Raw genomic sequence first — 15843 nt, 5'->3', positions numbered from 1 at the left:
GCACACCCTAATTGACAAACAAACAAACCAAAACAAAGGCAAAGTCTTCTCATGCTTTGTTGATTTCAAAAAAGCTTTTGACTCAATTTGGCATTAGGGCCTGCTATACAAATTGATGGAAAGTGGTGTTGGGGGGAAAACATACGACATTATAAAATCCATGTATACAAACCACAAGTGTGCGGTTAAAATTGGTAAAAAACACACACATGTCTTTCCACAGGGCAGGGGGGTGAGACAGGGATGCAGCTTAAGCCCCACCCTCTTCAACATATATATCAACGAATTGGCGAGGGTCTGCAGCACCCGGCCTCACCCTACTAGAATCTGAAGTCAAATTTGTACTGTTTGCTGATGATCTGGTGCTTCTGTCCCCAACCAAGGAGGGCCTACAGCAGCACCTAGATCTTCTGCACAGATTCTGACAGACCTGGGCCCTGACAGTACATTTCAGTAAGACAAAAATAATGCTGTTCCAAAAAAGGTCCAGTTGCCAGGACCACAAATTCCATCTTGACACCGTTGCCCTAGAGCACACAAAAAAAACGATACATACCTTGGCCTAAACATCAGCGCCACAGGTAACTTCCACAAAGCTGTGAACGATCTGAAAGACAAGGCAAGAAGGGCCTTCTATGCCATCAAAAGGAACATAAAATTCGACATACCAATTAGGATCTGGCTAAAAATACTTGAATCAGTTTTAGAACCTATTGCCCTTTATGGTTGTGAGGTCTGGGGTCCGCTCACCAACCAAGAATTCACAAAATGGGACAAACACCAAATTGAGACTCTGCATGCAGAATTCTGCTAAAATATCCTCAGTGTACAACGTAAAACACCAAATAATGCATGCAGAGCAGAATTAGGCCGATACCCGCTAATTATCAAAATTCAGAAAAGAGCCATTAAATTCTACAACCACCTAAAAGGAAGCGATTCCCAAACCTTCCATAACAAAGCCATCACCTACAGAGAAATGAACCTGGAGAAGAACCCCCTAAGCAAGCTTGTCCTGGGGCTCTGTTCACAAACACAAACAGACCCCACAGAGCCACAGGACAGCAACACATTTAGACCCATGAGAAAACAAAAAGATAATTACTTGACACATTGGAAAGAATTTACAAAAAAACAGAGCAAACTATAATGCTATTTGGCCCTAAGCAGAGAGTACACAGTGGCAGAATACCTGACCACTGTGACTGACCCAAAATTAAGGAAATATTTGACTATGTATAGACTCAGTGAGCATAGCCTTGCTATTGAGAAAGGCTGCCGAAGGCAGACCTGGTTCTCAAGAGAAGACAGGCTATGTGCACACCGCCCACAAAATGAGGTGGAAACTGAGCTGCACTTCCTAACTTCCTGCCAAATGTATGACCATATTAGAGACACATATTTCCCTCAGATTACACAGACCCACAAAGAATTCGAAAACAAATCAAATTTTGATAAACTCCCATATCTATTGGGTGAAATACCACAGTGTGCAAACACAGCAGCAATATTTGTGACCTGTTGCCACAAGAAAAGGGCAACCAGTGAAGAACAAACACCATTGTAAATACAACCTATATTTATTTATTTTCCCTTTCGTACTTTAACTATTTGCACATCATTAGAACACTGTATATATACATAATATGACACTTGAAATGTCTTTATTATTTTGGAACTTTTGTGAGTGTAATGTTTACTGATATTTTTTTGTTGTTGTTTATTTCACTTTTGTTTATTATCTATTTCACTTGCTTTGGCAATGTAAACATATGTTTCCCATGCCAATAAAGCCCTTCAATTGAATTGAATTGAATTGAATGGGCGAGAGCGAGAGCGCCAGGGAGGGAGGAGGAACTAAATGAAAAAAGTTAAACTAAAAATGGCTTCCTTGTCTTTGGAGTCTGCAGAACAATCTGAGAATAGCACGGAGAAGTCTACCGAAGAGGCCGCTCCGGTAAAAGACGAGACGGATCCAGATGAAGTTTCGGAACAATTGCTAAAAACTTTTCAGAACTCGGCGCTCAGCTTTTCGACCGATCAAGTAGCATGTCTGTGCGAAGCCCTTCTACAGGCAGGCAATGTGGATCGCCTGTGGAGATTCCTGTCAACCATCCCTCCTTCCGCGGAACTGCTACGTGGCAACGAGACGCTGCTCAAGGCCCAGGCACTGGTCGCTTTCCACCGGGAAGAATTCAAGGAGCTGTACGCAATATTGGAAGGCCACGACTTCCACCCGAGCAACCATGGGTTCCTGCAGGACCTCTACTTGCAGGCGCGCTACAAGGAGGCGGAGAGGTCTCGAGGTCGTAGTCTGGGCGCCGTGGACAAGTATCGGCTTCGGAAGAAGTTTCCCCTGCCTAAAACAATCTGGGATGGAGAGGAAACTGTGTATTGTTTCAAGGAGAAGTCTCGCAATGCACTGAAAGAGTGTTACAAAAGCAACAGGTACCCCACTCCAGACGAGAAGAAAAACTTGGCCAAAATGACTGGACTCTCCCTCACGCAAGTCAGCAATTGGTTCAAGAACCGACGGCAGAGACACCGAACCCCGTCCGGTACCAACAGCAAAAGGTAGGCTATACATTCCTTTCTACATTTGTAACCAAATACCCCATTAAAACCTTTCATTCACGATTGCATGTCAAACATCTATGTAAATATGGTTCCTCTTATAATGAATACAATTGTTTGTATGTACAGTGTCTTTTGCAGAGTTGTTTATTGCTAGAGGCAGGCAGACTATGGGGGTAAATATAGCCTATACTGCAGCACACGGCACACACGCTGTTCTAAGATATTGTTGATTCATTTGACACAAATAAACAATGTTCACCGAAATTCTCCTGATCAGATGGGTAGGAGTGAGCGCTAGAAAGTAGGCTGTAACCAGTTGTTACATACCTGGATCTGTCAACTGCAATATTATTTTAGTGCTCCAAACATATATTTTATGTAATGCAGACTTTTCTGAACCATGGGCTCGACTTTGTGGTTTATCTCAACTGTATGGTTCATGTTGAACATATTTCAATCAAATTCCATCAATCCCTGCAATAACTACATCAACCTGCTCATGTTTATGAATGACAGAATGCATGAACTTTTTGACAGTGATAACGTCACACGTCTTAGAGAGCACGACTGGGAGCAAGAGCATGTTGTGAAATGTGAGATCCAGGCGCCCATTGTGGCTCAAGTTTCCTGAAATTTTGCACCGCAAAGTCTCCCTACGGACCTCGGCGCGCTCCCGAAGCCCTGCACCGCTGGTAGAGCAGCGAGAAACAGAGACAGAAAGAGAGAGGAAATGGTGTGGGTGTTGGGAAACAAAAGGAGGAAATATTAGATTTAAAACCTTTCAAATGTCTTAAGCTCTCCTGTGCCCCCTTTGGAGTGCACATTTACTGTAGGTGTATAGGCTACAGTATGCTAGTTTTGACAGCTTAAATACAAATACAACAAAGCTACACAGGAAATTGGGTTTTTCATGTGTCAGTTGTTGATGTCCTTTATTCCCATGTGTAGAGAGGAAGGTGTGTGGAGAAATAAAAAGAGTGCCGATCATCCCGCATGCAGTCAAGTCTTTATCTTATCTCAAGGGGCTGTGGTGGCTGGGGACAGTAAATCAGTAGTCCATTGTTCTCTGCGTTAACCACACTGCTTCAGTGCACCAGGATAGTTCAGGACATACACATCACACACTGTGTAAACCATAGGATCAAAGGAGATTGTCACTGACTGTTATTGACTTACCATATGTTATGTGTATTGTAACATTCTCATTCCTTTCTCCTCTTTTCCACTCCATCTATCATGCAATCCTTGCCCTCTACTCCCCCTTCTTCTTCCATACACTGTCTCTGTTCATTGTCTCACTCCCTCCACGGTTCACTCACCCTATCTTTCTCCCCTGCTCCTCCCCTCCTCCTGTGTTTTCTCAGTGAGTCCGATGGCAACCATAGCACAGACGATGAGGCTGACATCTCAGACAAACCAGAGGACGTTGTGGGCTCCACAGCCTCCATCATCTCCCTCTCTGGCACCCCCTGCAGCACTGGAGGCCAGATCTTCCTCAACGGGGCTGGTGGGTTCCTCACCGCCTCCCACCCCTTACTCCTCAACAGGGGCTCCCTGATCTCCGGGGCAGGGGGTGGCGTCATCATCAACGGGCTGACCCTGAGCGATGGTCACACGGTTACCCTCAGCCCCGTATCGGCTAACTCACCTCTGCTCTTCAATGGAGCGCAGGTCATATCCAAGAGCAGTGAGGTTGTGCAGGATATGGGTCTGGAGGGCCAGGGGGTTATGGCCATGGAGGCCCAGCCCAGCTCTGCCATCTCCCTCCCCCTGACAGAGGACCTTAAGACGGACAATGTTAGCCTGACAAACCCCTCGACTATCCCCATCCTGGACTTCATCAATGTCCCAGAGGGGATGGTTCTCAAAGCAGAGGACATCCAGACAGTCTCTCCTTCCCCCTCCTCTTCCTCCTTGTCTTCCCCCTCAACATTCTCCCCCACCTCCCTCCCCTCCCTGGTTCTGACTCAAAATGGCAACCTCTCCGACACCCTCCCGGTCTCTATGTCCTCCCCGGGCGTGGTCATCTCCAGCCCTGTAGTGGGCCTCCCCAACCAGCAGGGGGAGTATGTGGTGTTTGCCACGGCTGGTTCTCAGCTCACCCCCTCCAGCTCCATCTGCCAGGTGGTGTCCTCCTACAGCTACTCCAGCCCACAGGTCTTCTCCTTGCCCCAGGTGGTGCCCTCCATCCAGGGTATCCCTGTATCCCAACTGGTCCAACATACCCCTGGAGGCCAGGTGTCCCAGTGTCCCCAGTTAGTCCCTGTGTCCCCTCTCACCTCCTCTCTCCCCCAGCGCACCCTCTCCCAGTTCCAGGGCCACCAGAGTCTGAACATCGCCCCCTGCCTCGCCCAACCCCTCCCCCAGCATCATACTGGTTCCTCTACATTGGGAGCGGGAACCACCATCCTCTCCCTGTCCCAGCTCACCAACGGACAGCTCCCCCAGGGACTCACACTCCAGTTGGGAGACCAGACCTCAGCTACCATCCCCACTCTGACACAGATCCAGTCCCCACTAGGCCATCCCAAGATAATTTCCTCCTCTACCCAAGTGGTTCCCGTCTCCCAGTCCAAAGAGACAACCCCAGCCCAGTTGGTTCCCCTTTCCCTGCCCCAGCTGGTGCCTGTCTCCTCCACGGGACAACTCTCCTTCCCTCAGGTGGGCCCGGCCACCCCGTCTCTATCTGGAGGGGCCTTCCAGATCCTAACCTCGGCCCCTGGAGGTGGGATGACTCAGGGGCCCTTCAGGATAAACCAGCTGGGACCCCTCCAGACTGTAGGCCCCCCGACCAGCATGGCTCCTGGTGTCCAGCTCCTCAACTCTGGGGTCATTCAGCTCCCCTCCGCCTCGCCAGGTAACTAAAGGCTCGGACACACAGAGAAGTATGATGTGAACAACTTTTTGTTGTTCACATCATACAGATCAACCGCTGAAACACTCCATACCACAAGGTGGCAGTCGCTTTTTTAAGCTTTGTTTGGCTTTTGCCTGATAGCTAATGTTAGCTAACTAGCAAGGTCTGCTAATGTTGTTGCTAGCTAGCTAGAATTTGTAGTAAGCCCATGTTGTTACTAGCCACAACTAGATAACTTGAGTAGCAAGCAACATTATAGCTAATTAAATCAAAATTGATTTGTTTTTGAATGATGCAACTGACTGTTAGCTGCCAAGAGTCAGTGGAGTAGCTAGCTAACTTTGTTGTGCTAACTGGCAAATGGTGATGCTAACTGTTTAGCTAATGTTAGCTAGCAAGGTAACTGGCACTGGCAGTATGGGATATTGGAGAGTGAATAACATGTATTTATTCATCATCTTGCTAGATGGCTAGGTCACAAACTCTAGGTGGCATTCTGCCTTCTCCCTACAGTTTTCAGCCATTCGCTTCGCCCACGACTACCTCATGTGAAGTACAATCCCGACGCTGTGTTTTAACGTTTTGAAATGTCAATAATCATTGCTTGCAATGCGGCTTTTCTAAACATATGTCCCTTATATTTCATCAGCGAGAAAGAATCCTTCAAATAAAAAAATATACTTACTGTAGCAGTTTTGTACAGATTCATACAGCTATGGGTGCCTCCATCCGATGAAACTACATTTCCGCTACACTTCCCGAGTTATGCTTACACACAGGTGTTCGGAGCATGCTAGAGAGCTAATTAGCACAGGTGGTCACCTCGTGTTCCGTAAACAAGCGTTGTAACATGGAGATATGACCGTGTGGGAACACTAACTTTAACCCTATCAAGGTGTGTATCGATTTAACCTTTTGTTTTTTGAAAATTAGTTCTCGCCGATATGAAATATAAGGTCCTTATGCTTCCAAAACCGTACCACAAGTGATGAGTTTTAATGTTTAGATTGAGCGACGGGGCTCTTAACAAAACTCCCCCGTACAGAAGACGCCTTCATCCAATGACTCTTATGTGTAATGTAATGGAACTGAGAGTCATGATCAAGGGAGAGCTAGCTTGGTAAAGCAAGTAGTGTTATGTGCATTGTGCTGCACTTATCACCCCATGTTTTTTGTATGAAGTGTTGTGTGACTGCCTGGCTCAGTTGGCAAGCTAACGTGGGGTGGATGTCAAGTGCCTTTTTTTCCTTCTGTTGACACTCCTTTTCGGAGAAGATGGTAGCTGCATCCCAATATGGCGACTGGAGTATGGGTGTGTCAAGTGCTCTGCTATAGGTTAGGCGGTTTTGATTGAGTGATGTTTTTTTTTCTTTGTCCCGTTTCTTACCACGCAACTACTGTACATTTGAGCTACCAATCGCAAGAGTTTCGACTTCTGTTTTGAAGCCAGAGGATGAGTGTGAGTCGTATTTCACTGTTAGGTTTACATAAATAATTGTACATTTTAAGTTATAACTGAAGATTGTTTATTTAAAAGTACTGATGATGGGTGTACTGTTGCTTCATGCGTCTGTATGTGTGTGCTTACTGTGACTGTCCCCCTGATACTAGGTAGCTTCTTCCCACGCCATTGCCGGATAGTAGTGCTTGTCAAGTGGGAGCGTGTCCCGGTTTTGTTTCCATTCATGCCCTCCCCATTGCGTAGACTTTATGTGCATGTATCAATATTAGTTAGTTATTGTGTAGGTTGCTATCCTACTTGAAATAAAATCATAGGAGGGAAAAAAATGGCCATGTTAGCTAACACCGGTGACACGACCGTGGTATCATGGGCAGGTCTCAGGTCGGCAGGCAAGTCCATACAACACTGGTGCCCTGATCGCCGGCTTATCGACTCGTCATGCAGCCCAATCAGCCATGCAAAATGGTCTTGAGTGGCAACAAATCTGCCCAATTATCTGATTCGCTTTCCATACACCCACTCCTTTCGACACATCCACTCGCCCATACTCCGGTCGCCATATTGGGCTGCAGCTAACCATAGTTGCCTTTTCGGATCCCCCGCAGGGGGTCCGTGCTCTCTGATTGGCTCAGATTCAAGTTGTGAAGAAAGGGCAGGTTCATCAGTACCAGGTTGGTATGCAACAGGGGGTGTCTTTTTTAATCTAGCGAGATAAGGAAAGCCCCCTACTGTGCTAAGTACCTATCGACAGTCAGTCTTCTCCGTGTGTCTGACATATTACTAAGTCATTTGCTTTTTAGGGAAAATGTAGCTATATCAATTTTGGTGATGAACTGCTAACAAAAAATATTTTCCCCTACTACTTCCTCTCCACTTCCACCTCTCCTTTGTCCTGTAGGAAATCTCCTCTATGGTGGAAGCCCCATCCTGAGTTACCAGAATGGCAAGCTGATCCTAACTGTCCCAGCTGGCATCCAGTTTGGCAGCCTGCCTATGAAATCCGTCCCTGAGGCTTCTACCTACCCCACCAACGGAGTAGGCCCCGGACTCACTCTCAACCCTGTCATCCACACTACACCTACCCTCATACCAGTCTCCACATCCATCTCAACCTCCAACACCCTCCAGACGTCCCCCCTCTGCTTCATCAACTCCTCTCCGCTCTACTGCACTCCTGAGACGGGTGTCCCCACCAACCAGCCCCTCTCTACCACCTCCCCACATACCCTGGACCTCTCTGCCACCCACACCCCTCCCAATGCCCTCACCCTAGAGAGCATGCTCTCCCTCAGCCCCATGTGCAGTGTAGTGACCCCCACCACTCAGCTCTCCCAGACCACCTGGAGCCCCGTCCCCCTCTCCACCTCCGCCAGCCTGACTATGTTTGACGTCCGTGGGAAGGGGGATCTACCCGAGGACCCGGCTCTGCTGGGCCTACCTGGAGGCGAGGCCCTGCTACTGGGGAACCCCTCTCCGGAACAGGATGTAGACAGGGTGTCGCCATTGGGGGACCCAGAGGAGATGGATGGAGACCCCAAGATCCTCACCCAGCTACAATCAGTCCCTGTGGATGACGAGTTGGGGCTGTAATCCAGTCTCCCCCAGCCCACATCGCCATAAACTCAGTCAGCAAGACTATATGTCTATATGTTACGGAACAATCTGGGAGGTTTTGTTTTCCATCCTCAGTGCTCCCCTGGATAGGTTTGCATTGAGGAGTGGACTGGCTTTGACTCGTATGAGAAAGGTGCTTTGACTCAATAAATCCTCTGCCGATTATCCTTTTGGATACACCATCATGGGATAGGCTGATTTTTATGCAACATGGAATGACCTGGAGGATGGCCTATTCCCTGATTTCTGTAACACAACTGTCCACTGCTTGGTCTCCACAATTTTAGCACTCCTTTACTGTCATCATTTGCCTCCCATAAGCCTAGAGCCCTTCCTGTGTCACAAAATCCAGTCAGAGCCAAAATGGAGGAGCCCATCTACTGAGTCAACTGTGGGAGTAAAAGTCCTAAAACTCTCCATGCAAGGCGTGGTTCCTTGTTCTCTCTGCATAACGTTTATTTCTAAGGACATTCTGCTGCTTTTATGCACAGACGTCCCGTTTCAGCCAAGACTATTTGTACTACAAGGGAATGAATGCCTTGGGTTTTAGTTGCCGTTGGTTGAGCAGTACTCCACGGCCAGGCTGTCTGTCTTTTTTAAGTCTCTAAACACAGCCAAATGCAGACGCAGTCAAGCGTTCAGTCCTGTTGTTGGTCTGGGTGGTTCTGAATGGCTGCTCACTCTGGTGCTGGTGTAGTTTGAGTGCTGCTGAGTATTGCACAGTTTAGCCTCTGTGAACGGAACAGAAAGTGGGCTGACAGTGACACCAGAGACCCCGGACCTCTATCATTGAGATGGACTGTGTACTCCTCTCTCTCAAAACTAGTCAGCAGTGTCACAGCATCAAGGGCGCAGGCTCATCATTTAACTACAGGTTGGCATACATGTTAAGCTCTGTCACATCTGAGGTCTGTAGGAGGAAATGGATTCACCTGGGATTTGTTAAATCACTTTTTTACTCTATGCAATCGATGTATGTTCCTTTGTAAATATGACCATGTGACACAGATATGACATGTATTACATATGTAAGCCAGTCTAATTGGGATAGACCAAGCTTTAGTAAAGACTGAGTTTTTATACACTTTGAAGTCTAATGCGCATACACTACAAACTCTGCTTGATCACATTGAGTGCGCCACAATTGTACACTACAAATGGTATATTGTGTCTATGAATGAAGATGTTTGTTATTATGTGTTTTTATATTACTTGTATGGGTTTGAGTTAAACCTAGTAAGGGCTTTTATTATCCAGTTGCTGTTGTTTTCTTGCCTTTGTATCTTCAAAGTGAAGAATGTGTTCACCTCTTCACAAAGTTAAGCACCATTGAAACAAGCAACTTCCCACATTAACTTTGAATATGAGTTTTGTAATAACCCTTATCCCTCTTGAACTCTAGAGAAACGTAATATGATACTCTTGGTTGCAGGCCGTTGCTCTTTTTGCATCACTAACACCTACCATGATATAATCACCATTGAGAACTCCCTCCTCGTTATACGTTTTGCACATTTCGTCCATGTCATGTTTACATCTTTGGTGATGGCCAGATTCTATTGTGAAAACCTGCTGCCTTGTCTCTGTTCTTGATGAATTGCACTCACTGATCTGAAGGGACGGGATAGGTCGAATCAGCTGGTTAGGTTGAGTTTCAGACAGCCTCTGTCTGTCCTGATATCAGCAACAGTGAGTCATGAAGCCCTGAGAGCAGGTGATATGTCTCCTAGAATGGAATGGTATCCAGCGAGATGTGGTGCAGTTCTCTCCATAAACTTACAGTACTCACCATCTCTCCATAACCAAAGCACAGATGGCAGTTAGTTCTCTGGCCAATGTTAAAACAACGCTACACTTCAGTGTCACTCGCAGCTCTGTGTGTTTATATTTGTTTGTTTCTTTTCTATGTGTATTTAAAGCATGTATCAATCATTTTCTTGTAGTAACTTTGAATACTTCGATTGAAAAAACAAGCAGTCCATGAGGAAAATGGACATAGGAAAAAGCATCAATGGACCTTCCCAGAGGATGGCTGGTTGTACAGTCTCAGAATATGTGTAGATAATGATAATCACCACTTCTCAAATGATATTATACACTTTTACAATCTGAATAGGATGTTAATACCTGTACCATTCACTTGCCAAAGGAATGTTGCAAGTTGTTTTTGTGGGTGTTTGGAAATTTTTTGTTGGTTCTGAGTATTTTTTCCCATACAATACTTTGCATGAGTTGGAGGCTAAGGGAAATTGTGTTTGTGTATCCATGAGCCAAACCAACCCTTGTCTACATGTAGTGGTTTTACTCTTTCAGTGTGTGGTGCTCCAAAGGCTGTTACAGTGTCAGGTGCAGTAGTTTGTGCACAATCTAACACACACGCATGCACACACAAAGAAAGATGTGCTGACACACAACCTCCAGCTGAGTTATCCAAAGATATGTATTTGTTATGTACTTTTTAATAGCGAGTAAAGGGATTATTTGATGAATTTTTTTTTTTAACATCTGTTTTGTCCTTTTGAGGGGTTGGTTTTGTACTTAAAGGTATTTTATTTTTTATATACAGTTTTACTGTGATATTCTAATAAACTAAATTTTAGAATACATTTTTGTTTGGGGTGATTTTGTGAATGCTTCTCTCTTTAAATTTCCATGTGAGATTTATGGGTCATGGGGAAAAACTATTGAGGAGTGTCTACACTATCAAATCACGTTAGAAGCGCTTTTGCAATTTGGTTAGTAAATTAGATTTAAATACTCTTGTTTGAAAAACACAATCATGCTTTCTCTCTGGATGAATGAGTATACAACCGAGAAAGGACAATCAGGTGTGTGTGTGTGTGTGTGACTGTTTTTGTAACCCCCATGCTCTCAGGTTACCTGTGATTTCAACAATGCCAGGGCGGGGACAGGGTATGAATAAGGAGATATATATAGTGAGGGAAAAAAGTATTTGATCCCCTGCTGATTTTGTACGTTTGCCCACTGACAAAGACATGATCAGTCTATCATTATAATGGTAGGTTTATTTGAACAGTGAGAGAGAGACAGAATAACAACAAAAAAATCCAGAAAAATGCATGTCAAAAATGTTATAAATTGATTTGCATTTTTATGAGGGAAACAAGTATTTGACCCCTCTGCAAAACATGACTTAGTGCTTGGTGGCAAAACCCTTGTTGGCAATCACAGAGGTCAGACATTTCTTGTAGTTGGCCACCAGGTTTGCACACATCTCAGGAGGGATTTTGTTCCACTCCTCTTTGCAGATCTTCTCCAAGTCATTAAGGTTTCGAGGCTGACGTTTGCCAACTCGAACCTTCAGCTCCCTCCACAGATTTTCTATGGGATTAAGGTCTGGAGACTGGCTAGGCCACTCCAGGACCTTAATGTGCTTCTTCTTAAGCCACTCCTTTGTTGCGTTGGCCGTGTGTTTTGGGTCATTGTCATGCTGGAATACCCATCCACGACCCATTTTCAATGCCCTGGCTGAGGGAAGGAGGTTCTCACCAAAGATTTGACGGTACATGGCCCCGTCCATCGTCCCTTTGATGCGGTGAAGTTGTCCTGTCCCCTTAGCAGAAAAACACCCCCAAAGCATAATGTTTCCACCTCCATGTTTGACGGTGGGGATGGTGTTCTTCGGGTCATAGGCAGCATTCCTCCTCCTCCAAACACTGCGAGTTGAGTTGATACCAAAGAGCTCGATTTTGGTCTCATCTGACCACAACACTTTCACCCAGTTCTCCTCTGAATCATTCAGATGTTCATTGGCAAACTAAAGCATATGTGCTTTCTTGAGCAGGGGGACCTTGCGGGCGCTGCAGGATTTCAGTCCTTCACGGTGTAGTGTGCTACCAATTGTTTTCTTGGTGACTATGGTCCCAGCTGCCTTGAGATCATTGACAAGATCCTTCCGTGTAGTTCTGGGCTGATTCCTCACCGTTCTCATGATCATTGCAACTCCACGAGGTGAGATCTTGCATGGAGCCCCAGGAGATTGACAGTTATTTTGTGTTTCTTCCTTTTGCGAATAATCGCACCAATTGTTGTCACCTTCTCACCAAGCTGCTTGGCGATGGTCTTGTAGCCCATTCCAGCCTTGTGTAGGTCTACAATCTTGTCCCTGACATCCTTGGAGAGCTCTTTGGTCTTGGCTATAGTGGAGAGTTTGGAATCTGATTGATTGATTGCTTCTGTGGACAGGTGTCTTTTATACAGGTAACAAGCTGCGATTAGGAGCACCTCCTTTAAGAGTGTGCTCCTAATCTCTGCTCGTTACCTGTATAAAAGACACCTGGGAGCCAGAAATCTTTCTGATTGAGAGGGGGTCAAATACTTATTTCCCTCATTAAAATGCAAATTAATTTATAGCATTTTTGACATGCGTTTTTCTGGATTTTGTTGTTGTTATTCTGTCTCTCACTGTTCAAATAAACCTACCATTAAAATTATAGACTGATCATTTATTTGTCAGTGGGCAAATGTACAAAATCAGCAGGGGATCAAATTCTTTTTTCCCTCACTGTATATATATACAGTGGGGAGAACAAGTATTTGATACACTGCCGATTTTGCAGGTTTTCCTACTTACAAAGCATGTAGAGGTCTGTAATTTTTTATCATAGGTACACTTCAACTGTGAGAGACAGAATCTAAAACAAAAATCCAGAAAATCTCATTGTATGATTTTTAAGTAATTAATTTGCATTTTATTGCATGACATACAGTAGGGGAAAAAAGTATTTAGTCAGCCACCAATTGTGCAAGTTCTCCCACTTAAAAAAATTAGAGAGGCCTGTAATTTTCATCATAGGTACACGTCAACTATGACAGACAAAATGATACTTTTTTTTCCAGAAAATCACATTGTAGGATTTTTAATGAATTTATTTGCAAATTATGGTGGAAAATAAGTATTTGGTCAATAACAAAAGTTTCTCAATACTTTGTTATATACCCTTTGTTGGCAATGACACAGGTCAAATGTTTTCTGTAAGTCTTCACAAGGTTTTCACACACTGTTGCTGGTATTTTGGCCCATTCCTCCATGCAGATCTCCTCTAGAGCAGTGATGTTTTGTGGCTGTTGCTGGGCAACACAGACTTTCAACTCCCTCCAAAGATTTTCTATGGGGTTGAGATCTGGAGGCTGGCTAGGCCACTCCAGGACCTTGAAATGCTTCTTACGAAGCCACTCCTTCGTTGCCCGGGCAGTGTGTTTGGGATCATTGTCATGCTGAAAGACCCAGCCACGTTTCATCTTCAATGCCCTTGCTGATGGAAGGAGGTTTTCACTCAAAATCTCACGATACATGGCCCAATTCATTCTTTCCTTTCACGGATCAGTCGTCCTGGTCCCTTTGCAGAAAAACAGCCCCAAAGCATGATGTTTCCACCCCCATGCTTCACAGTAGGTATGGTGTTCTTTGGATGCAACTCAGCATTCTTTGTCCTTCAAACACGACGAGTTGAGTTTTTACCAAAAAGTTCTATTTTGGTTTCATCTGACCATATGACATTCTCCCAATCCTCTTCTGGATCATCCAAATGCACTCTAGCAAACTTCAGACAGGCCTGGACATGTACTGGCTTATGCAGGGGGACACGTCTGGCACTGCAGGATTTGAGTCCCTGGCGGCGTAGTGTGTTACTGATGGTAGGCTTTGTTACTTTGGTCCCAGCTCTCTGCAGGTCATTCACTAGGTCCCCCCGTGTGGTTCTGGGATTTTTGCTCACCGTTCTTGTGATCATTTTGACCCCACAGGGTGAGATCTTGCGTGGAGCCCCAGATCGAGGGAGATTATCAGTGGTCTTGTATGTCTTCCATTTCCTAATAATTGCTCCCACAGTTGATATCTTCAAACCAAGCTGCTTACCTATTGCAGATTCAGACTTCCCAGCCTGGTGCAGGTCTACAATTTTGTTTCTGGTGTCCTTTGACAGCTCTTTGGTCTTGGCCATAGTGGAGTTTGGAGTGTGACTGTTTGAGGTTGTGGACAGGTGTCTTTTATACTGATAACAAGTTGAAACAGGTGCCATTAATACAGGTAACGAGTGGAGGACAGAGGAGCCTCTTAAAGAAGAAGTTACAGGTCTGTGAGAGCCAGAAATCTTGCTTGTTTGTAGGTGACCAAATACTTATTTTCCACCATAATTTGCAAATCAATTCATGAAAAATCCTACAATGTGATTTTCTGGATTTTATTTTCTCAATTTGTCTGTCATAGTTGACGTGCACCTATGATGAAAATTACAGGCCTCTCTCATCTTTTTAAGTGGGAGAACTTGCACAATTGGTGGCTGACTAAATACTTTTTTTCCCCACTGTAAGTATCTGATCACCTACCAACCAGTAAGAATTCAGGCTCTCACAGACCTGTTAGTTTTTCTTTAAGAAGCCCTCCTGTTCTCCACTCATTACCTGTATTAACTGCACCTGTTTGAACTCGTTACCTGTATAAAAGACACCTGTCCACACACTCAATTAAACAGACTCCAACCTCTCCACAATGGCCAAGACCAGAGAGCTGTGTAAGGACATCAGGGATAAAATTGTAGACCTGCACAAGGCTGGGATGGGCTACAGGACAATAGGCAAGCAGCTTGGTGAGAAGGTAACAACTGTTGGCGCAATTATTAGAAAATGGAAGAAGTTCAAGATGACGGTCAATCACCCTCGGTCTGGGGCTCCATGCAAGATCTCACCTCGTGGGGCATCAATGATCATGAGGAAGGTGAGGGATCAGCCCAGAACTACACGGCAGGACCTGGTCAATGACCTGAAGAGAGCTGGGACCATAGTCTCAAAGAAAACCATTAGTAACACACTACGCCGTCATGGATTAAAATCCTGCAGCACACGCAAGGTCCCCCTGCTCAAGCCAGCGCATGTCCAGGCCTGTCTGAAGTTTGCCAATGACCATCTGGATGATCCAGAGGAGGAATGGGAGAAGGTCATGTGGTCTGATGAGACAAAAATAGAGCTTTTTGGTCTAAACTCCACTCACCGTGTTTGGAGGAAGAAGAAGGATGAGTACATCCCCAAGAACACCATCCCAACCGTGAAGCATGGAGGTGGAAACATCATTCTTTGGGGATGCTTTTCTGCAAAGGGGACAGGACGACTGCACCGTATTGAGGGGAGGATGGATGGGGCCATGTATCGCGAGATCTTGGCCAACAACCTCCTTCCCTCAGTAAGAGCATTGAAGATGGGTCGTGGCTGGGTCTTCCAGCATGACAACGACCCGAAACACACAGCCAGGGCAACTAAGGAGTGGCTCCGTAAGGAGCATCTCAAGGTCCTGGAGTGGCCTAGCCAGTCTCCAGAC

General features: G+C 45.4%; 1 protein-coding gene across 1 annotated transcript; it reads left to right on the top strand.

Annotated features, from left to right (window-relative positions):
• Positions 1-1870: 1870 nt before the first annotated feature.
• On the top strand, positions 1871-8486 carry six5 (SIX homeobox 5; the record flags this gene model as incomplete). Its single annotated transcript, XM_084148111.1, has 3 exons — positions 1871-2574; positions 3942-5434; positions 7795-8486. Exons 1-3 carry the CDS (start codon positions 1883-1885, stop codon positions 8484-8486), a joined length of 2877 nt encoding a protein of 958 aa, XP_084004237.1. The 5' UTR covers positions 1871-1882.
• Between the last annotated feature and the right edge of the window lie 7357 nt (positions 8487-15843).

This window comes from Coregonus lavaretus (assembly GCF_964263955.1).
Source record: "Coregonus lavaretus genome assembly, chromosome: 30".
In the NCBI taxonomy this organism is placed as follows: Eukaryota; Metazoa; Chordata; class Actinopteri; order Salmoniformes; family Salmonidae; genus Coregonus; species Coregonus lavaretus.
This window is presented reverse-complemented; position numbering and strand designations above follow the sequence as displayed.